The 24872-nt window shown below is 47.8% G+C and overlaps 1 protein-coding gene across 1 annotated transcript; it reads left to right on the top strand.

The window, feature by feature from the left end:
- Window positions 1-7773: 7773 nt before the first annotated feature.
- Window positions 7774-11640, top strand: LOC138766627 (uncharacterized). The gene is made up of 2 exons (XM_069944219.1): window positions 7774-7792; window positions 9611-11640. Exons 1-2 carry the CDS (start codon window positions 7774-7776, stop codon window positions 11638-11640), a joined length of 2049 nt encoding a protein of 682 aa, XP_069800320.1.
- Window positions 11641-24872: the final 13232 nt, after the last annotated feature.

The raw sequence follows: 24872 nt of genomic DNA, 5'->3' as shown, positions 1-24872 counted from the left end.
TTGATGCGGGCCTACGTTGGGTCAGTACTGGTGCAGGCCTACGTCTGGTCAGTACTGCTGAGGGGGGGGGTTACGTCTGGTCAGTATTTGTGCGGGCCTACGTCTGGTCTTTACTGGTACCGACCTATGTCGGGTCAGTACTGGTGGTGGTGGTGGGGGGGGCGGTTCAGATAGGGTTTTGAACCGTCTGTAGCCCGGGACCGCAACTACTCGCAGGTGTGGTCTGATCGCCGCATCCACTTACTAGACATTTAAATGTATTATGTGCCCCTCTCTCGGGTGTCTAGTGGGATATCTCCCTCCAACGATGCAATTACGGAGGGGAGATCCCTTCTGCCTACCGGGCCAGGGCTAACGCCGATCCCAAGTCAGAAATCGATGCGTCTGGTCTGCAGACCAGAGACATACAGCGCTAATACATAGATCAGTGCTGTATTAAGTATACTTTCAAAGTTTCGCAAAGTTTTTTTCACCAGTATTTTCGGCTAGGCTTTGAAAGTTCTCCCCCCCCCCAGTATTATCGGCTAGGCTTTTAACGTTTCGGCATGTATTTTTTCCCCCAGTATTATCGGCTAGGCTTTCAAGGTTTCGGTATGTATTTTTCTCCCCAGTATTATCGGCTAGGCTTTCAAGGTTTCGGTATGTATTTTTCTCCCCAGTATTATCGGCTAGGCTTTCAAGGTTTCGGTATGTATTTTTCTCCCCAGTATTATCGGCTAGGCTTTCAAGGTTTCGGTATGTATTTTTCTACCCAGTATTATCGGCTAGGCTTTCGAAGATACAGCAAGTTTTTTTCCCGTGTTTAATTCCGATGTGAAATATTCTCCTGACTTTGTCGTCTTTGTTCCGCTGTTATTATCAATCTATTCAGAATCATTTCGCTCCGCCATTGTTTTTTAATTTTACAAATTTTTATATCACCGGAAACTCTTCACAATTTTAGATAAAAACATTGATGATCTGTTTGACTTCTAATTATAAGAAGACATAATAGCTGGTAATGTTAAAATCTCTCGTCTATTTCAGTAAAAGTTACAAACGTTTCCCGTCTGTAATGGAGATATTCACATAAAGACATTTTTTTGTAGGCATTTTTTTTTTATTTGTGCTCTTTTTTTTTTTTCTTAAGGAGATGAAAAGAAAACCGTATTACACAAAGACATTTAAGGTCAGCGGTGGATTTGGGATGAATTATAAGATGATTATATGTATGAGCAAGAAGAAAAATGCCAATCCAAACCTAAGACATTTGTTTTTCTTCATCTGCCGGGCACTAAGTCCATTTCAAAAGAGGCCGAAAGAGAGAGAGACAAATTCACAGCGACGCCCTTTGATGGCTAATAAAAATAAATGGAAGTGGGTAATGGAAGGTCGCAGTACAGAGGAGCGGGGAGAGCTTAAAATATAAAATTGTAATGGTGAAGAAAGACTAAAGGGCTTAGACGAAATTAACAAAGGTGGATTACTCCGATATGGGATTGTAAAATAAAGCAAAATGAACAGATGGCTCAGACCAAGATTTCAATAATCTACATTTAGTTGAAAGTATGTAATCCATCCAGTAGTTTATCTCAGTATATGTCTATATATATCACAAGGTAAATGGAGGTGGGATACAGGTTACAGCACAACACTGGGCTAAGTCCTGTCCATGGATTACATTGTGTCCTCAAGGGCATTGGTACCATAGATGCAATCCATGTGACTGCAATGAGCCCTGGAGAACAAAACCAGCCAGGAACATAGACCAAAGGCCACATAAGAAGACACCAGTAAAGTAGGCACAAGAGTTCAGGAAGAGCTCTAGTAAGGTGCTCATCCATGTAGCTATTTGCTGACAGATTCTTTACCCGATCCCTGAATATACATGCACATTCACCTCTCCATCAATCTTCCATTTTGGCCCAGGTTCTTCATGCAGGAAACTCACCATTACAGGGTCTATGCAGGAAAAAGGTCACAAATGCAGTGAAGGAGCAGCAGTAGTCATTGGAGGCCATTGGAGGTCCAGCAATAGTCATTTAAAGCCAGTACAGGAGCAGCAGTAGTTAACATGGAGACCAGGCAGGATTAGCAGTAGCCAAAATGGAGGCCAGGCAGGAGCAACGTTTTGGTTCCGTGCACCCTTTGCTGTCCTATGCCTAATCTATCTATCTTTCGCCCTCTCTATATTTCTCTCTCAATCACTAGATGTTTCTCCTCTCCGCTTTCCTAATCTTTCCTTTCCCACAATATCTTCTCAGTAGTCTGTAGTACACAGCAGCAGCTTGCTTCCTCTCTCTGTGCAGACTGCGTGGTGCGGTCATGTGACCGCTCCTCTTAAAGCAATACCAACGTCACACAGGGGGTGGGCTAGTACAAGATCCCTGCTGATTGGATGTGTTCTGGGCATCATGGGAAAGCGCTTTTCCTGCCCGGAACACTTCCTGCTTTCTAGAATGGCGGATGACATTTTAGAAAGCAAGAAAAAAAAAATCGGAGCGGATTTCCAAAAATCCGAATCCGATTGGACTCTGAAATCTGAACCGGATCCCATACCGGGCAAACCGGCTCGCTCATCTCTAGTATCTGTATAAGGCTTTCCTATCCTGAAGATCTGCAATGTTAACAGACAAAGGGATTGTCTGAAAGGTCATAAAAAGAGGGTAACAAATATCATGCCCTTCTGTCCTGGGTAAGGAAGCCTTGCATAATGGCGCCCCCCACTCTTCTATCTATGGCAATGACTATCCTTATAAGTGTCTTACAGAGTGTGTGTCTAGGCCCCCTCCCAGGGAGCACAACTTGTTTCCTTGTTTGTTTTTGGACAATCCCTTTAACTACAAGTTATTCTTCTTTCAGACGTACAGATATCTGATAGGACGAGAAATTCCAGTAGACAAAATTGATGTCCAAAAGAATTCTATCTTTTATGAAATTCTGTTACATTACATAATGTGATGAATTAGTTTGATTTGGTAACAGCAAATCCCCTAAAGAGAAGCGCAGCAGCAGCAGCAGCAGGGATATACTCAGTACAGACACTGAACAAGCAGGGGGGGGCACTGAGAATTGGGGACATTCAGCCAATGCATTTATGATCTGACTTGGAAGATACAACAATCTGACTATTTAATATTCAGTCGGGAGAATTAGCATTATTGATATGGGCAGATAGTTCTATGAGCCGTCTATGAGATGCGACTGCAGCGCGGTACGAGGAGCTGACACCTAATAGCCGGGGAATTTTGGTGATTCTCCTAATGGATCTTGATTGACGTTCTCACAGATCAATAGCGCATCCTGCTGTATGATTGATCCAGGCAAAAACCAAATCAATGGAAAATCTATACAGAAGTGTTTTTTGGTTCCCAGTGGTTGTGATCTACGACAATTCTCAGCTCATTGGGCAGAGACCCAAACCGTTCTGAGCGCGCTCCAAAAACATCCATCTAGATGTATCCAAAAACATCCATCTAGATGTATCCAAAAACATCCATCTAGATGTATCCAAAAACATCCATCTAGATGTATCCAAAAACATCCATCTAGATGTATCCAAAAACATCCATCTAGATGTATCTAAAAACATCCATCTAGATGTATTCAAAAACATCCATCAAGATGTATCCAAAAACATCCATCTAGATGTATCCAAAAACATCCATCAAGATGTATCCAAAAACATCCATCAAGATGTATCCAAAAACATCCATCAAGATGTATCCAAAAACATCCATCAAGATGTATCCAAAAACATCCATCAAGATGTATCCAAAAACATCCATCAAGATGTATCCAAAACCCCTGAAAGACTCTGAGCTCATCTGCATCATATTATAGACATATAGCAGGAATAACAGTGTCAAATCTGTCATACCCCAAATACCCCAGATACAGCAGATACCCCAGATACCATAAATATTGCAGATACCTCAGATACAGCAGATACAGCAGACACCCCAGATACAGCAGACACCCCAGATACAGCAGATACAGCAGATACCCCAGATACAGCAGACACCCCAGATACAGCAGACACCCCAGATACAGCAGACACCCCAGATACAGCAGACACCCCAGATACAGCAGACACCCCAGATACAGCAGACACCCCAGATACAGCAGACACCCCAGATACAGCAGATACAGCAGACACCCCAGATACAGCAGACACCTGAGATACAGCAGATACAGCAGACACCCCAGATACAGCAGACACCCCAGATACAGCAGACACCCCAGATACAGCAGACACCCGAGATACAGCAGATACAGCAGACACCCCAGATACAGCAGACACCCCAGATACAGCAGATACCCCAGATACAGCAGACACCCCAGATACAGCAGACACCCCAGATAAAGCAGACACCCCAGATACAGCAGGCACCCCAGATACAGCAGACACCCCAGATACAGCAGATAACTCAGATACAGCAGACACCCCAGATACCGTAAATATTGCAGATACCCCAGATACTGCAAATAACCCAGATACGGCAGATACCCCAGATACGGCAGGCACCCCAGATACAGCAGACACCGCAGATACCGCAAATACTGCAGGTACCCCAGATACTGCAAATAACCCAGATACGGCAGATACCCCAGATACGGCAGATACCCCAGATACAGCAGGCACCCCAGATACAGCAGGCACCCCAGATACAGCAGGCACCCCAGATACAGCAGACACCCCAGATACAGCAGGCACCCCAGATACAGCAGGCACCCCAGATACAGCAGGCACCCCAGATACAGCAGACACCCCAGATACAGCAGGCACCCCAGATACAGCAGGCACCCCAGATACAGCAGGCACCCCAGATACAGCAGATACCGCAGATACAGCAGATACCGCAGATACCCCAAATACCCCAGATAAAACAAATACTGTAGATACCGCAAATATTGTCCCATAACAGTGACAGCCACAATGGAAGTGACTGCAGCCCCCCCCCCCCCCCCCCATGTACTATAGAGTCATGTGACTTCATCTTCTGCAGGACAGTCTATATTGGCCCCCCGGATGTTACAGTCTCGGTTTCCTCCCTCCCTCTTTTAGGTCCATTCACTTTTCCTCTTTTTAGTAACACAGCAGCCCCCCAGTATGCGTCAGCCATGGTGTCCCCGATTCTGCACCGGCTGATCATGTCCAGTGCCGTGGCGATAGGGGTGGCCGCTGCGTGATCAGGCCCGGACGCTAGGAGGCCCTGCCGCCCTCTCATCACCTCCTGTCACTCTGCAGTTTTCTTGAATCAGCTAATAATGACAACCGGTTGGGGAGAAGCGCACTGAGCAGGCTGCTCTCCCTCCCTATTCAGCTGTATCAGCAATTACTGATACTGGAGACAGAGGGGGCCCCGCCTCCTGCCCCTCCAGGAATCCCGCCCCCATACACAGCAGCCAGACCTGAGCAAAGGAGCCCAGAGCAACCGGGAAGAGCAGGAACCAGGACAGGGGAGATTATCCCTAGAACTACAACACCCATCATGCCCTGCTGACAGTTCATAATGGGCATTGTAGTTTTTTTAGCCTGTGGCTTTCCATGTTTCAGAACTACAACAACCATCATGCCCTGCTGATAGTTCATAATGGGAGTTGTAGTTTTTCAGCCTGTGGCTCTTCATGTTTCAGAACTACAACAACCATCATGCCCTGCTGATAGTTCATAATGGGAGTTGTAGTTTTTCAGCCTGTGGCTCTTCATGTTTCAGAACTACAACACACATCAAGTCCTGCTTACAGTTGATGATGGGAGTTGTAGTTTTGAGCCTGTGGCCATCCAGGTTGCAGAATGACTTCTATCAGAGAAGACATCCCCAGTGAGTCGCTGTATATAACTGGTTATTCTGCCGCTGACTGCGTCTGATATGGCGGGGATCTAACATTTGGCCCCAGGGCCCCAGAGCTTCTAGCTCTGCCCCTGATGATGTCATCACGCAGTGGTTCACAGAGAGGTGAGGTCACACCACTAGGGGCCTATACTGGATGGCAGCTGTCAGGAAGCATTAGCATTCCCGTTTTATTTGCGATGCGTTTTGTGGACAGTGCGCGGCTGTGGTGCGGCGGTCCCGACATCTGCCCGCTCCGCGCTCTAATCGGTGGACTCCTAGGGTAGAAGCTGCAGCTAATGACGCTCCATTAGGTTAGTATGTAAAGCAGCTTTCCGCTGGGCACTAAGTACCTGAGTCAATTGGCGTGGAATGAGATGGCGCAGGTAGCGTGCGTCCCAGGAGGGGTTAATCTTGGCTGATTGACTCTCATCTGCATATTCACCGTCTACGAGCAGATGATGTAATCAGATAAACGGTGGAATTTATCCCGGAGAATAGACGCCGTCTACCTGCTGCTTTTCATTTAGCTGAACAATGAGCGGCAGAGCTTTGTGTTACAGGCGGCGGATTGGCTGCGATCTGCGCACAAACTCTTGCCGCTCCCCGTTCAGCGTGTCCCAGCTGTTCACGGCGTGATGGTTCTAATGATTGTTATTAGGGTGGAGGATTGGCATTCATATCTAATTAGCGGCGGCGTGGCGTCCCGTCACACACCTCTACACGACCCGGGGAGCCATTCAGCTCACAGACGCAACGTTTCCCTGGATTTACCAATTCCAATCAATTTACAATGAAGAACGAAAAATTGTTAACTGCGATCTAGTTAACTACACAAAGCGAAATATTCGGGTAATGGCGCAGCGTCGAGCGACTCCGGATTTATGTTAATTATACTTACAAATCGCTATAGAAACAATATCCAGTGTACAAAGCGGAATATAAGAGATTCAAGTTATATATATATATCCCAATATATCCCGTCACTATACAGGAGACAAAGCGGAATATAAGAGATACAAGTAATATATATATATATATATATATATATATATATATATATATATATATATATACCATCACTATACAGGAGACAAAGCTGGAATATAAGAGATACAAGTAATATATATATATATATATATATATATATATATATATATACATATACCATCACTATACAGGAGACAAAGCTGGAATATAAGAGATACAAGTAATATATATATATATATCCCAATATATCCCGTCACTATACAGGAGACAAAGCGGAATATAAGAGATACAAGTAATATATATATATATATATATATATATATACCATCACTATACAGGAGACAAAGCTGGAATATAAGAGATACAAGTAATATATATATATATATATATATATATATATATATATATATATATATATACATATACCATCACTATACAGGAGACAAAGCGGAATATAAGAGATACAAGTAATATATATATATATATATATATATATATACCATCACTATACAGGAGACAAAGCTGGAATATAAGACATATAAGTAATATAAGTAATATATATCCCATCACTATACAGGAGACAAAGCGGAATATAAGAGATACAAGTAATATATAGAGAGATAGAGAGCGGTGAGATAGAGAGCTGAGAGATAGATAGAGAGCGGTGAGATAGAGAGCTGAGAGATAGATAGAGAGCGGTGAGATAGAGAGCTGAGAGATAGATAGAGAGCGGTGAGATAGAGAGCTGAGAGATAGATAGAGAGCGGTGAGATAGAGAGCTGAGAGCTGAGAGATAGAGAGCGGTGAGTTAGAGAGCTGAGACATAGAGAGAGAGCGGTGAGATAGAGAGCGCTGATAAAAAGCTGCAAGATAGAGAACTGAGAGACAGAGAGCTGAGGGATATGGCCCTATTCCACGGGCCATCTAGAGGAGCTCCTCGTTCCCCGCTCGCTGCCCCCGCTATTCAATGCGGCTGCAACAAGCGGGTGAGTGCGGGAGGGGCGGCGGGGAGCTGCGGGGGGCTGCCCGGGGGATCGCTGATCGTCCGGGCAGCCCATAGGATATAGCAGCGTCTGCTGCCGATGCTCCTATTCAACGGAGGGACGGCTGCAGATCGCTGCTATATCAGTCGCTTTTTTTTGCAACGATCAGCCGACATGAACGAATCATTCCACGGGATGATTATCGTCCGTAGCGGCCAATAATCGTTCCATGTAATAGGACCTATAGAGAGCTGAGAGATAGAGAGCTGATAGAGAGCGGTGAGATAGAGAGCTGATAAAGAGCTGAGAGATAGAGAGTTGATAGAGAGCTGAGATATAGAGAGCTGATAGGTAGAGAGATAGAGAGCGGTGAGATAGAGAGCTGAGAGAGAGCTAAGACATAGAGAGCTGATAGAGAGCGGTGAGATAGAGAGCTGATAGAGAACTGAGAGATAGAGATACTGTATAGAGAGCAGTGAGATAGAGAGCTGATAGAGAGCTGAGATATAGAGAGCTGATAGGTAGAGAGATAGAGAGCTGAGAGAGAGCTAAGACATAGAGAGCTGATAAAGAGCTGAGAGATATAGAGAGCGGTGAGATAGAGAGCTGATAAAGAGCTGCAAGATAGAGAACTGATAGAGAGCTGAGAGACAGAGAGCTAAGAGATAGAGAGCTGAGAGATAGAGAGCGGTGAGATAGAGAGCGGTGAGATAGAGAGCTGAGAGATAGAGAGCTGAGAGATAGAGATCGGTGAGATAGAGAGCGGTGAGATAGAGAGCTGAGAGATAGAGAGCAGTGAGATAGAGAGCGGTGAGATAGAGAGCGGTGAGATAGAGAGCTGAGAGATAGAGAGCGGTGAGATAGAGAGCTGAGAGATAGAGAGCGATGAGATAGAGAGCTGAGAGATAGAGAGCTGAGAGATAGAGAACTGAGAGATAGAGAGCGATGAGATAGAGAGCTGAGAGATAGAGAGCGGTGAGATAGAGAGCGGTGAGATAGAGAGCTGACAGATAGAGAGCTGAGAGATAGAGATCGGTGAGATAGAGAGCGGTGAGATAGAGAGCTGAGAGATAGAGAGCAGTGAGATAGAGAGCTGAGAGATAGAGAGCGGTGAGATAGAGAGCGGTGAGATAGAGAGCGGTGAGATAGAGAGCGGTGAGATAGAGAACTGAGAGATAGAGAGCAGTGAGATAGAGAACTGAGAGATAGAGAGCGATGAGATAGAGAGCTGAGAGATAGAGATCGGTGAGATAGAGAGCGGTGAGATAGAGAGCTGAGAGATAGAGAGCAGTGAGATAGAGAGCTGAGAGATAGAGAGCGGTGAGATAGAGAGCGGTGAGATAGAGAGCGGTGAGATAGAGAGCGGTGAGATAGAGATCGGTGAGATAGAGAGCGGTGAGATAGAGAGCTGAGAGATAGAGAGCAGTGAGATAGAGAGCGGTGAGATAGAGAGCGGTGAGATAGAGAGCTGAGAGATAGAGAGCGGTAAGATAGAGAGCTGAGAGATAGAGAGCGATGAGATAGAGAGCTGAGAGATAGAGAGCTGAGAGATAGAGAGCTGAGAGATGGAGAACTGAGAGATAGAGAGCGATGAGATAGAGAGCTGAGAGATAGACTGGCACAATAAAGACCCAGCACGTTGCTGAGGAGATGCAGGGGATGCCGTCCTTCACTCGTCTCCTTTGGAATAATTTGGGGTGAGGGTCCTAAAGGACTGTGCATCTCTGCCCCTTCTAATATGAGACCCCTGATTACCCCCTGAGTGCTGAGTGAGCACTAAGATGCTTGAGTGCTTGACTTGAGTAACAAACTCCATTGAAGTCAATTGGAGACTGGAGCTTGGCAGAGTAGGGAGCGAAAACCTCAGAAAGGGACAGACTGGCCCCCAGGGGGTTAAGTTACTCACCTCAGAGCAGTCACTCACCCAGAGCAGTCACTCGCCTCAGAGCAGTCACTCACCTCAGGTTAGTCACTCGCCTCAGAGCAGCCACTCACCTCAGAGCAGTCACTCACCTCAGAGCAGCCACTCACCTCAGAGCAGTCACTCGCCTCAGAGCAGTCACTCACCTCAGAGCAGCCACTCGCCTCAGAGCAGCCACTCGCCTCAGAGCAGTCACTCACCTCAGAGCAGCCACTCGCCTCAGAGCAGTCACTCGCCTCAGAGCAGCCACTCGCCTCAGAGCAGTCACTCGCCTCAGAGCAGCCACTCGCCTCAGAGCAGTCACTCGCCTCAGAGCAGTCACTCGCCTCAGAGCAGCCACTCGCCTCAGAGCAGCCACTCGCCTCAGAGCAGTCACTCGCCTCAGAGCAGTCACTCACCTCAGAGCAGTCACTCGCCTCAGAGCAGTCTCTCACCTCAGGTTAGTCACTCACCTCAGAGCAGTTACTCGCCTCAGGTTAGTCACTCGCCTCAGAGCAGTCTCTCGCCTCAGGTTAGTCACTCACCTCAGAGCAGTCACTCGCCTCAGAGCAGTCAGTTGCCTCTGAGCAGTCACTCACCTCAGAGCAGCCACTCACCTCAGAGCAGTCACTCGCCTCAGAGCAGTCACTCACCTCAGAGCAGCCACTCGCCTCAGAGCAGTCACTCGCCTCAGAGCAGCCACTCACCTCAGAGCAGCCACTCACCTCAGAGCAGTCACTCGCCTCAGAGCAGCCACTCGCCTCAGAGCAGCCACTCGCCTCAGAGCAGTCACTCACCTCAGAGCAGCCACTCACCTCAGAGCAGTCACTCGCCTCAGAGCAGCCACTCGCCTCAGAGCAGTCACTCGCCTCAGAGCAGCCACTCGCCTCAGAGCAGTCACTCGCCTCAGAGCAGCCACTCGCCTCAGAGCAGTCACTCACCTCAGAGCAGCCACTCACCTCAGAGCAGTCACTCGCCTCAGAGCAGCCACTCGCCTCAGAGCAGTCACTCACCTCAGAGCAGCCACTCGCCTCAGAGCAGTCACTCGCCTCAGAGCAGCCACTCGCCTCAGAGCAGTCACTCGCCTCAGAGCAGCCACTCGCCTCAGAGCAGTCACTCGCCTCAGAGCAGTCACTCACCTCAGAGCAGTCACTCGCCTCAGAGCAGTCACTCCCCTCAGGTTAGTCACTCGCCTCAGAGCAGTCTCTCGCCTCAGGTTAGTCACTCACCTCAGAGCAGTTACTCGCCTCAGGTTAGTCACTCGCCTCAGAGCAGTCTCTCGCCTCAGGTTAGTCACTCACCTCAGAGCAGTCACTCGCCTCAGAGCAGTCACTCGCCTCAGAGCAGTCACTCGCCTCAGGTTAGTCACTCGCCTCAGAGCAGCCACTCGCCTCAGGTTAGTCACTCACCTCAGAGCAGTCTCTCGCCTCAGAGCAGTCACTCGCCTCAGGTTAGTCACTCGCCTCAGAGCAGCCACTCGCCTCAGGTTAGTCACTCACCTCAGAGCAGTCACTCGCCTCAGAGCAGTCACTCGCCTCAGAGCAGTCACTCGCCTCAGGTTAGTCACTCGCCTCAGAGCAGCCACTCGCCTCAGGTTAGTCACTCACCTCAGAGCAGTCACTCGCCTCAGAGCAGTCACTCGCCTCAGAGCAGCCACTCGCCTCAGAGCAGCCACTCGCCTCAGAGCAGTCACTCACCTCAGAGCAGTCACTCGCCTCAGGTTAGTCACTCGCCTCAGAGCAGCCACTCGCCTCAGGTTAGTCACTCACCTCAGAGCAGTCACTCGCCTCAGGTTAGTCACTCGCCTCAGAGCAGCCACTCGCCTCAGGTTAGTCACTCACCTCAGAGCAGTCACTCGCCTCAGAGCAGTCACTCGCCTCAGAGCAGCCACTCGCCTCAGAGCAGTCACTCACCTCAAGGTGGCCCCCCTGAGCTGGTGAATGGGCATTGACTTGTCTCAGGGTGGGACCTGGAAGCTGAGATCAGCAGGAGCCCATATTGTCCTATTAGTAGCCCTGTCTCCCACCTGTGTGTGACTGAGGTTCCTCTTGTGTTTTGGGCCCCAGAGCAGGAATCATACTGCAGCCTCCTGAGTGACTTGGCATTTATATAGACTGTGAGCTTATAACTTGTGCCACATAGAGACGACTGACGGCAGCCGCTTCCTGCAGGATCATTTATATGCAGAAGAGTTTGTAGAGAGTATACGGCCGATGTGTCTGGGCTCCTGACGTCACTTTCCTGACTTTTGCACCGGCACAAGCACCGGAGTCCATTAGTGACCGCAGCCGCCGCGCCCCTTACGTCTCCTCTTCCTTCTATATTAGCATTTTTATGTCTATGGACGAACAAAAAGAGTCACTTACTTGGCAACCGGAAAATTTTCCTGTAAATTCCCATTGTAGAAGCTGAAAGTATCAAGCGGAATCCGTGTGTGATTCATTGCTGACAATGTCCCGTTTCTCGCTTCTCTCCCATCTATCCCCTCTCTCCCCTGTCTCCCGTCTATCGCCTCTCTCCCGTCTCTCCCGTCTCTCCCATCTCTCCCGTCTATCCCCTCTCTCCCCTCTCTCCCATCTATCCCCTCTCTCCCCTCTCTCCCATCTATCCCATCTCTCCCCTCTCTCCCGTCTATCCCCTCTCTCCCCTCTCTCCCGTCTATCCCCTCTCTCCCCTCTCTCCCATCTATCCCCTCTCTCCCGTCTCTCTCGTCTCTCCCATCTATCCCCTCTCTCCCGTCTCTCCCATCTATCCCCTCTCTCCCGTCTCTCCCATCTATCCCCTCTCTCCCCTCTCTCCCATCTATCCCCTCTCTCCCATCTCTCCCGTCTCTCCCATCTATCCCCTCTCTCCCGTCTCTCCCATCTATCCCCTCTCTCCCCTCTCTCCCGTCTCTCCCATCTATCCCCTCTCTCCCATCACTCCCGTCTCTCCCCTCTCTCCCGTGTCTCCTGTCTCTCCCATCTCTTCCGTCTCTCCCATCTATCCCCTCTCTCCCGTCTCTCCCGTCTCTTCCGTCTCTCCCATCTCCCCCATTTATGCTGAGATTAGCCCAAAGCTTACCGAGAATTCCCCAAACATATTAGTGTGTCTGGGGTGGGTATTACCTCTCCTGTACCCGTGTGTCCGGGGTGGGTATTACCTCTCCTGTACCCGTGTGTCTGGGGTGGGTATTACCTTCCCTGTACCCCTGTGTTCGGGGGGTATTACCTTTCCTGTATCTGTGTTTCCGGGGTTGGGTGTTACCTCTCCTGTACCCGTGTGTCCGGGGGTGGGTATTACCTTTCCTGTACCCGTGTGTTGGGGGGGGGTATTACCTCTCCTGTACCCGTGTGTCCGGGGGTGGGTATTACCTTTCCTGTACCCGTGTGTTGGGGGGGGGGGTATTACCTCTCCTGTACCCGTGTGTCCGGGGGTGGGTATTACCTCTCCTGTACCCGTGTGTTGGGGGGGGGGGTATTACCTTTCCTGTACCCGTGTGTCCGGGGGTGGGTATTACCTTTCCTGTACCCGTGTGTTGGGGGGGGGGGTATTACCTCTCCTGTACCCGTGTGTCCGGGGGTGGGTATTACCTCTCCTGTACCCGTGTGTCCGGGGGTGGGTATTACCTCTCCTGTACCTGTGTGTCCGGGGGTGGGTATTACCTCTCCTGTACCCGTGTGTTGGGGGGGGGGGGTATTACCTCTCCTGTACCCGTGTGTCCTGGGGTGGGTATTACCTTTCCTGTATCTGTGTTTCCGGGGTTGGGTATTACCTCTCCTGTACCCGTGTGTCGGGGGGGGTATTAACTCTCCTGTACTTGTGTGTCCGGGGGGGGGGGGGGGGTATTACCTTTCCTGTACCCATGAGTCGGGGGGGGGGGGGTGTTAACTCTCCTGTACCCGTGTGTCCTGGGGTGGGTATTACCTCTCCTGTACCCGTGTGTCCGGGGTGGGTATTACCTTTCCTGTACCCGTGTGTCCTGGGGTGGGTATTACCTCTCCTGTACCTGTGTGTTGGGGGGGGGGGGTATTACCTTTCCTGTACCCGTGTGTTGGGGGGGGGGGGTATTACCTCTCCTGTACCCGTGTGTCCGGGGTGGGTATTACCCGTGTGTCCGGGGGTGGGTATTACCTCTCCTGTACCTGTGTGTCCGGGGGTGGGTATTACCTCTCCTGTACCCGTGTGTTGGGGGGGGGGGGGTATTACCTTTCCTGTACCCGTGTGTTGGGGGGGGGGGGTATTACCTCTCCTGTACCCGTGTGTCCGGGGTGGGTATTACCTCTCCTGTACCTGTGTGTCCGGGGGTGGGTATTACCTCTCCTGTACCCGTGTGTTGGGGGGGGGGGGGGTATTACCTCTCCTGTACCCGTGTGTCCTGGGGTGGGTATTACCTTTCCTGTATCTGTGTTTCCGGGGTTGGGTATTACCTCTCCTGTACCCGTGTGTCGGGGGGGGTATTAACTCTCCTGTACTCGTGTGTCCGGGGGGGGGGGGTATTACCTTTCCTGTACCCATGTGTCGGGGGGGGGGGGTGTTAACTCTCCTGTACCCGTGTGTCCTGGGGTGGGTATTACCTTTCCTGTACCCGTGTGTCCGGGGGTGGGTATTACCTCTCCTGTACCCGTGTGTCCGGGGGTGGGTATTACCTCTCCTGTACCTGTGTGTCCGGGGGTGGGTATTACCTCTCCTGTACCCGTGTGTTGGGGGGGGGGGGTATTACCTCTCCTGTACCCGTGTGTCCTGGGGTGGGTATTACCTTTCCTGTATCTGTGTTTCCGGGGTTGGGTATTACCTCTCCTGTACCTGTGTGTCCGGGGGTGGGTATTACCTCTCCTGTACCCGTGTGTTGGGGGGGGGGGGTATTACCTTTCCTGTACCCGTGTGTGGGGGGGGGGGGGTATTACCTCTCCTGTACCCGTGTGTCCGGGGTGGGTATTACCTCTCCTGTACCTGTGTGTCCGGGGGTGGGTATTACCTCTCCTGTACCCGTGTGTTGGGGGGGGGGGGGTATTACCTCTCCTGTACCCGTGTGTCCTGGGGGGGGTATTACCTTTCCTGTATCTGTGTTTCCGGGGTTGGGTATTACCTCTCCTGTACCCGTGTGTCGGGGGGGGTATTAACTCTCCTGTACTCGTGTGTCCGGGGGGGGGGGGTATTACCTTTCCTGTACCCATGTGTCGGGGGGGGGGGGGTGTTAACTCGCCTGTACCCGTGTGTCCTGGGGTGGGTATTACCTTTCCTGTACCCGTGTGTCCGGGGGTGGGTATTACCTCTCCTGTACCCGTGTGTCCGGGGGTGGGTATTACCTCTCCTGTACCTGTGTGTCCGGGGGTGGGTATTACCTCTCCTGTACCCGTGTGTTGGGGGGGGGGGGGTATTACCTCTCCTGTACCCGTGTGTCCTGGGGTGGGTATTACCTTTCCTGTATCTGTGTTTCCGGGGTTGGGTATTACCTCTCCTGTACCCGTGTGTCGGGGGGGGTATTAACTCTCCTGTACTTGTGTGTCCGGGGGGGGGGGGGGTATTACCTTTCCTGTACCCATGTGTCGGGGGGGGGGGGGGGGGTGTTAACTCTCCTGTACCCGTGTGTCCTGGGGTGGGTATTACCTCTCCTGTACCCGTGTGTCCGGGGTGGGTATTACCTCTCCTGTACCTGTGTGTTGGGGGGGGGGGGTATTACCTTTCCTGTACCCGTGTGTTGGGGGGGGGGGGTATTACCTCTCCTGTACCCGTGTGTCCGGGGTGGGTATTACCTTTCCTGTACCCGTGTGTCCTGGGGTGGGTATTACCTCTCCTGTACCTGTGTGTCCGGGGGTGGGTATTACCTCTCCTGTACCCGTGTGTTGGGGGGGGGGGGTATTACCTTTCCTGTACCCGTGTGTTGGGGGGGGGGGTATTACCTCTCCTGTACCCGTGTGTCCGGGGTGGGTATTACCTTTCCTGTACCCGTGTGTCCTGGGGTGGGTATTACCTCTCCTGTACCTGTGTGTCCGGGGGTGGGTATTACCTCTCCTGTACCCGTGTGTTGGGGGGGGGGGGTATTACCTCTCCTGTACCCGTGTGTCCTGGGGGGGGTATTACCTTTCCTGTATCTGTGTTTCCGGGGGGGGGGGGGGGTATTACCTCTCCTGTACCCGTGTGTCCTGGGGTGGGTATTACCTCTCCTGTACCCGTGTGTCCGGGGTGGGTATTACCTTTCCTGTACCCGTGTGTCCGGGGTTGGGTATTACCTCTCCTGTACCCGTGTGTCGGGGGGGGTATTAACTCTCCTGTACTCGTGTGTCCGGGGGGGGGGGGGTATTACCTTTCCTGTACCCATGTGTCGGGGGGGGGGGGTGTTAACTCTCCTGTACCCGTGTGTCCTGGGGTGGGTATTACCTTTCCTGTACCCGTGTGTCCTGGGGTGGGTATTACCTCTCCTGTACCCGTGTGTCCTGGGGTGGGTATTACCTCTCCTGTACCCGTGTGTCCGGGGTGGGTATTACCTTTCCTGTACCCGTGTGTCCGGGGGTGGGTATTACCTCTCCTGTACCCGTGTGTCCGGGGGGGTATTACCTCTCCTGTACCCCTGTGTTCGGGGTGGGTATTACCTCTCCTGTACCCGTGTGTCCGGGGTGGGTATTACCTCTCCTGTACTCGTGTGTCCGGGGGGGTATTACCTTTCCTGTACCCGTGTGTCCGGGGTGGGTATTACCTTTCCTGTATCTGTGTTTCTGGGGTTGGGTGTTACCTCTCCTGTGTCCGTGCGTCAGGGGGTCGGTGTTACCACTCCTGGCCACTGTGAAAAGTTTCCCCAAAACACCTAGAGCACAATGCTAATCTCTGCAGGGCTAAGGATAACCCCTTCTTTGCATTTATGCTATTTCTTTATGGCACCTTGATACAGTGCATCAACAACCTCTTCTTTTGTGCTGTGCCTGTAATTAGCTAGAAAAGTAAGAGAGGAGGTAACTTGGGTACATTTCTGGTGTGAGAATCCTTTGCATATGCCATGAAATTAGGCACAGACTTGTACTCTTTCCATGTCTTATGCCAAGTGTCACACCAGCTCGTTTGATGAGGGGGGGGGGGGTGCAGGAGGGGGGCACAGCAAGGAGGAGGTGGGGAAGGGATATTGTGATGATGGTCAGGAAGTGGTAAGAGGTGATCAGGATGAAGGAAAGGGGGGTGGTCAGGAGGTTGTCAGAGGTGGTCAGCATGGAGGAACGGAGGTGGTCAAGACGGAGGGAGGAAGGTGGTCAGGAGGTTTTTAGAGGTGGTCGGGAATCCTGACCACCTCTGAAAACCTCCTGACCACCTTCCTCCCTCCATCCGGACTGCCTCCGTTTCTCCATCCTGACCACCTCAATCCCTTCATCCTGACTCAGGATGAAGGGATTGAGGTGTCAGAGGTGGTCAGGATGGAGGAAGGGAGGCGGTCAGGATAGAGGGAGGGAAATGGTCAGGATACAGGGAGGAAGGTGGTCAGGAGGTGTTCAGAAGTGGTCAGGATTCCCGACCACCTCTAAAAAGGATGGAGGGAGGTGTTAAGAGGTGGTCAGGATGGAAGGATGGAGGTGGTCAGAGGTGGTCAGGTTGGAAGGATGGAGGTGGTCAGAGGTGGTCAGGTTGGAAGGATGGAGGTGGTCAGAGGTGGTCAGGTTGGAAGGATGGAGGTGGTCAGGACCGGGCAGGAGGCATCTTGTACAAGTCTACCTGTGGGATAGAAGTAAGAGGACATCCAAGCTTGGCCTGTCCGTTCTCCGGGCCCCGTAGCAGATATACCTGTCTCTATGGTATTCTCGCCCTTGGTTTGTGATACACTGTTGCAGAGACGGATATAGAGCCTCCTTGTTTCTGTCCTTCTACAAACAAGACTTTATTTGCTCATATATCTTCTTACACTAAAGGGCATCCTAGTGACACCTACCTCCTCTCATCTAGGTTGTGTGCCTACTTAAGTCATGTGGAATAATGACTTCCTTCCCACCGCCATTGAGGCGCTAGCGCTATCAATCCTTCATCGCACCTACGGATTTGTCCCAAATGCATTATTTTGCATGTATTAACATTAATTCGGTGTTATCTCAACCTTGCCCATTCCTCTAATTTGCTAAATTCATTCATCATTTTATTTACATTTCCCCCTCCCCGACTTCCCAATAACGTCTCCATTACAGATTGTCCTGTCATCGGCAGAGAAGGCCAGGCGTCTTGTATGTGTGAGGTCTGCGGATGCATACATTACCGGCTAGGGGATTCAGATCATTCTTCTTAGTGCCGATCCTTAGTAGACATCATGAGGTTCATATACATCATGGAGACTCAGAGAAGTTCAGCTCCGGAGGCTCCTGTTACATCCTCTTGTATCTGCATCAACAAGAGTCTGTAGCCATTTGGCAAAAACGTCTGACTACTGTATACATTATGACTACTGTCAAACCTCAATCTATCAACCTATCAATCATTTCCTTCTATTTTTGCACTTTTTGTGGTTACAAACAGAATCTTCTCTATATCTGGATTGCTGGGGGCTCAGTGATCTTAAATAACTTTGGCCCCAGGTTAAATTTTAACAAATCCAAATTGGTTTCATATGAGTATGAGATATCATGAGACTATTAGATCCCCGGGGCTGATATACAGCGTTGTGGGACATATTGGTGCTACTTCCAGCAGCAGCACCTATAGTCCTACTGTACTCCTATATACACATGTCCATACACCATTCTTACATTTTGGAAATTTGTTCCAAACTTTGCAAAGAAAAAAACTTCAGTTTGATAGTGAACAAAACTTTTTTGCAAAGTTCAGAATGAGTTTGTATAGATAGCGGCTGCACATATAAAACCAAACAAAAAAGGGTATACTTACCTGTCCGCACTCCCACGATGTTCTCCTTCATGCCTTTGGTGTCCCCTGCTGATTACAGTCACCTTCAGCCAGCTCAGCCAAGCACTGACTAAATGAGACTGGACAGCGTTGTGACCAATGATTGGCTAAGTGGCTTGAGGTGGCTGCGGGGGACACTGGAGATTGGACAAGAAGGACATCAGAGGAGCATGAATAGGTAAGTATTAATAAGTGAACATTGTGAACCGCATTAAAACACCTAAATGCCCGCAATCGTTTAGTTGTTTTAGTGCAGTTCACTTAAGGTTTGTTTCAATAAACCTAAACTTTACTTCAACCTGCTGAACCGAATGTTTGAAAAGTTCGCTCATCTCTAATAGCAACCCCCCCCCCCTCCCGACAGAGAAAAGTTATACTGAAAACTAATCATCTCGCACCTGTCATTTCTGCATATCAGTAAAGAGAAAATAAATTACCACACTAACACACTGATGGGTAAGGTGGGTCTCCTTCATACAAAGATGGCGGCCACTACATATACCCTGGGGCCTGTGTTCTTATACTAAGCCTCGTGTCAGTACCTCATTGGCTGAGGTAAGTAAAGAGTTACTTGCATTGCACTAGTGGTTACTTACATCAGCTTTAAGGAGTGTAACATTTCTATGTGTTTAGAGGGTCAGCGCCATATTGTAATGGCTTCACTAAATATACAAAGTATTATCAGGACATCCTTAACATTTTCTACTAAAGACACAAAAATATAGAGACACAAAGAGCGCTGAGAAAGCAGAAAGACAGAGAGACGCATTGTAGGGAATGCATCACCTAGGTTAGATACTGGAACATGATTATTCTAATCAGTTTCCATTTCCCAATTGTATGTTTTTTATATTTTATTTGTAGTATATTATTATGAGGGGAGCCTTCTTGCTTGAGACATATTTTATGGCAAGCCTCAGGGACATAGACACAATGTACATCTCCGCCCCTATTCTTTGTATAGGACACATTTGTAAGGTAAGCATAGGCTGTGACTTATCAGACCTGGGGAGAGTTGATTCCACATGGAGGGGGAGGCTGAGCTGTGAGCTTCATCCATTGTCTATATCCACCAATGTCATCCTTTACTGTAATGCTGTGCTGGTGACTTTCCAGCAGACTCCTCCTTATCATGACAGAAGATTTCAAGATTATCTTATAAAATGGATATAAAAATTTAAAATTTGACAAAAATACTTAAAAAATAAATTAAACAAAATAGCTTGATTTAAACTCTCAAACATTTTCTGATGAGACATTCCCTTCAAGGGAAAGTAACATGTTGTAGATTTATTGCAGAAACCTCTTTATGTGAATGTCAGTGCGGCGTTCATCTTAAAGGGATTGTTCTGGCGGAGGGCACTTATACCGATGTGTCCGTTCTTACCTTTCCTTGTATTTAGTTAAGGGTTAAAATTTCTGAACATACTAATTGAATAGAAAATGACGAAACCGCAGTGTTCTCATCCAGTGGTTGTAATGTCCATTGTTGCCTCCTAAGGGTTGTTATAGGATGTTGTGATATTGTATTGCATTTGACACTCGGAATCTTTAAAGGGATACTACTGCCACAATTTTTTTTTCTTTCAAATCAACTAGTGTCAGAAAGTTATATAGATTTCTATATTAAAATCTCAAATCTTCCAGTACTTATCAGCTGCTGTATGTCCTACAGGAAGTGATGTATTCTCTCCAGTCTGACACAGTGCTCTCTGCTGCCACCTCTGTCCATGTCAGAAACTGTCCAGAGCAGGAGAGGTTTTCTATGGGGATTTGCTGCTGCTCTGGACAGTTCCTGACATAGACAGAGGTGGCAGCAGAGAGCACTGTGTCAGACTGGAGAGAATACACCACTTCCTGCAGGACATACAGCAGCTGATAAGTACTGGAAGACTGAAAATTTTTATATAGATGTAATTTCAAATCTACATAATTTTTTTGACACTGGTTGATTTAAATGAAACATTTTTGCGCTGGCGTTCCCCTTTGGAGTGCCAATTGCTTGCTAGCTGACTGATATCTCTAGTGGGACACAGGGGGGTAACAGACATGGTAATTTACCCCTGTGCATATAGAGATGATCAGGAGTCAACATTCCAGTTCTTTATAGCGGTCCGTCCCTTTAAGATCTGACAATCCATTTAGATGTGTGAAAACTCAATAAAACACAAAGAGTGAAGCCAAATGTTATCTCGCCACGTCCAGGTTCTATTTGTTGTAGCTATAAATTGCAGAAGCAGCGTCCGGCTGGGGAGAAGCGCTGATGTATGCCGCCGAGCGCCTCCTGATTTCTTTGGAACAATCGCTGCTTTTGAAGAATTCTATGTTGTTTCCTGCTCGAACCTTTTCTTCCAGCAATAAGCGGCTCCAGGTATCATTTCTGATCCAAATTACATCCACTAGTAAGAGAAGTAGCCGGCTTTTGTTTTGCTGTATTACATATCAATCTTTCTCAAATATATTGTAGAGTAAACTAAAATTACTCTGCGGTGGGAAAAAAAAACTTTTCTCTTGAAGCTCCTTCATATTGTCTCCCTAATGCATGGCGGTGTAGAGCAGCTGGATGCCGGCTCCGTCCAGCCTTTCAATGAATATCATATCTCCGCTCCATCTCACTTCCCAGATAGAAAGCAATGGTCGCTGGCAATCTAATCAGTCCGTTCAGCCTCTCACCCACATTGGCCATTTCCGGAGTCTGTACATTCACGGAGAGTCAGATTATCATGGATATGAGGATTTGTTGGAAGAAATATGGCGCTATTTCTATATGTAGAAGAACGGATCCCGGTTGGACTCTATTTACGTCAACTGATTGAAAACAAAGAACGGGCGGCCAATAAAAGTCGCTTCTTATCCGGAGAATTCTGAGAAGATAAAGCTGTGGTTACCTGAACCTAAAGAACAATGGAAGCGATTTATTGTCTAAAGTTGGATGGTTGCGGGTTGATGGCTCTTCGGGACACTTACCGTATATTCATAAATAATAACCCTCCTCTAAACCATTCACCTTGACTGTCCCACTTGTATATCCCCAGCCTGGAAAGCCATTATTTATAGGGGGTTAGCTTTTTACTGTAAGATCACCTTTACCATTTTCCATTAAGACCACATAAATTTCCACATTACAATATAATAAATTGTATGTTCCACCAGCTTAGTGTAGACCGGGCTATAAAACCCCATAAATAACTGCGGCTTTTACAAGAATTTCAGGGGAAAAAATCTGTTTGTGAAATGCAATGCTTCCATTTGTAATATTGTTACAGTTTGTGTTATTATTGTCCTTTATTGAACATGTTGTAACGTTGTCATCTGGAGATTGTTTTATTACCTTGTCCAACTTCTTATCCGGCTACTCTGTATTATACCTTATACTAAAAGAAGAAAAAAGCTGGACACTGTATAGTAAAGTGCACACCACTAAGTACAAACAATATACAATTTTTATTGGAACAAACAACAAGACAACACAACAAACAGCAACAAAAATCAATAAAAAAACCACATAGGTATATAGAGAACTAAGTAGGGGACAATATACTCCCGTACTTCACCAGGGAATCAAGAAGTATTAGTAATGCTTCACATGATGAGATGTCAATATAAGATGAACAGCAAGCATGGCTGCAGAAAATTCCACCAAAAAGTCTATAAATAATAATAAGAAGAAAAAGTGCAAACGTGCAAAAGAAAATCACTAAATTATTGTAAACACCAAATATAAACCTTAGTACAAAAGGAGCCAAATCTTTTTTTCCTTTTTGTGCTGAAGGTTTACATTTGGTGTTTACAATAATTTTAGTGATTTTTCGTTTGCACTTTTTCTTCTTATACTGAGGAATTATTATTATCCCTGGTGAAGTAGGGGAGTAGATTGTCCCCTACTTAGTTCTCTATATACCTATGTGGTTTTTTAATTGCTTTTATTGCTGTTTGTTGTGTTGTCTTGTTGTTTGTTCCAATAAAAATTGTATATTGTTTGTACTTAGTGGTGTGCACTTTACTATACAGTGTCCAGCTTTTTTCTTCTTTTGGTATAAGGTCTGTTTTTTGGACACTTAGCTGCACCCCTTGTTTTCTTGGATTTAGGTGAGCTCCCCCATTTTCTTAGGGTACTATTACACGGAGCGATAATCGGCCGAATTGGCCCAATTCGGCCAATTATCGCTCCGTGTAATAAATGCAACGATCAGCCGATGACAACGATCATCGGCTGATCGTTGATATAGGTTAGACCCTATTTTCGTCGGGCGCCGACTGCGCACCGCTGCGTGTAATAGTGGTGCGTGGCCGGCGACTAACGATATACATTATCCATCCACGTTCCAGGGCTGCTCCTGCCGTCCGCTTCTCCCGGGGTCCCGTGCGTGCTCTAGCTTCACAGAGGCCTGTCAGCTGATAGGCCGCTCAGCCAATCACAGGCTGCGGCGGTCCCGGCCTGTGATTGGCTGAGTGGCCTACCAGCTGACAGGCCGCTGTGAAGCTAGAGCGCTCACGGGACCCCAGGAGAAGCGGACGGCAGGAGCAGCCCTGGAACGTGGATGGGTAATGTATATCAGTTTAGCAAGGGCTGCAAGGACATCGGTAATGATGTCCTTGCAGCTCTTGTTAAGTGATTATCGGGCTGTGTAATAGGCCCAGTAAACGAGCAACGATCTAGCAGATCGCTGCTCGTTTACAGGTATTATCGGGCACTGCTCGGCCCGTGTAATACCACCCTTAGATTGTACTCCGTATTATACGTGACATAAACCTGGAGCAGTGCGTTAGCAAATTTTATATTTTTTTAGCTAAATTTTCCCCAGTATTAGTGGTATCCAGCCACATGGGTGGAGGATAGGCCAAAAGATTAGTGAGGATCTGACTTCTAGAGTTCTGACAGCCTCAAGGGACCTCACATTGCTATAGTTTCCTGGTAGAAGTCATGGACATCACTATAGTTTCCTGGTAGAAGTCATGGACATCACTATAGTTTCCTGCTACAAGTCATGGACATCCCTATAGTTTCCTGGTAGAAGTCATGGACATCACTATAGTTTCCTGCTACAAGTCATGGACATCCCTATAGTTTCCTTGTAGAAGTCATGGACATCACTATAGTTTCCTGCTACAAGTCATGGACATCCCTATAGTTTCGGCTGCAGTGCTACAAGAAATACCCATTGCTACAGTTTCCCCCTACAGGCTAGAAGAAAATAGCATAGTACCATGTTAGCCAGAAAAATCCATGTGGTGGTAAATACTTTTGAGTGCTACCTTTATTGGCCAACATAAAATTGTTATAATTGTGACCTTTGGAGATTGAAAAGATCCCTTCATCAGACAAGTTTACACACGTTTCCCCCCACAGGTAGAAGAGGGATGCAAAGATAAACTATACACATTAAAGAGGCTGCGGTGACCATGGAGGTTTAACCCTTTGAGGACCAGGACCAAAATGACCCAGTGGACCGCGCAAATTTTGATCTTAGTGTTTTCGTTTTTCCCTCCTCCCCTTCTAAGAGCTCCAGCACTCTCAGTTTTCTATCTACAGGCCGTGTAATGGCTTATTTGTTACAGGAATAGTTGTACTGTGTAATGACGTCTTTCATTTTACCATAACATGTATGACGGAATCCCAAATATATTATTTATGAAGATATAAATTGATGAAATCGTAAAAAAAAATATGCAATATGGTAACGTTTGGGGGGTTCCTGTGTCTACGTAATACACTATATGGTAACAGCGACATTATACAATTATTCTATAGGTCAGTCTGAACACAACCATATGAAGGTTACACAGATTCTCTAATGTTATATATATTTTTTTAAATGAAATCCTTTTTTTTGGCAATTAATTATAAATAAAATGGGCCTATTGTGACGCTTATAACGGTTTTATTTTTCACCTACGGGGCTGCATGGGGCGTCATTTTATCCGCCATGATCTCTAGTTTTTATTAATACCATATTTGTAAAGATCGGACGTTTTGATCACTTTTTATAAATTTTTTTTATATATAATGTAACATAAAATCGGTAATCCGTGCACTTTTTTCCCTCTTTTCGTCTACGCCGTTTACCGTTCGCAATGACGCTTGTTATATTTTAATAGATTGGACAATTACGCACGCTACGGTATATTATATGTTTATCTATTTATTTATTTTTATATGTTTTATTTATATAATGGGAAAGGGGGGTGATTTAGACTTTTATTGGGGGAGGGGCTTTGGGGTAGTGTAATAGTGTTTTTAACTTCTTTTTTTTTACACATTTGAAGTCCCTTTGGGGGACTTGTACATACAGTACTTGGATTTTTACACTGATGAATGCTATGCCATAG

Source organism: Dendropsophus ebraccatus, chromosome 10, assembly GCF_027789765.1.
Source record: "Dendropsophus ebraccatus isolate aDenEbr1 chromosome 10, aDenEbr1.pat, whole genome shotgun sequence".
Taxonomy (NCBI): Eukaryota; Metazoa; Chordata; class Amphibia; order Anura; family Hylidae; genus Dendropsophus; species Dendropsophus ebraccatus.
This window is presented reverse-complemented; position numbering and strand designations above follow the sequence as displayed.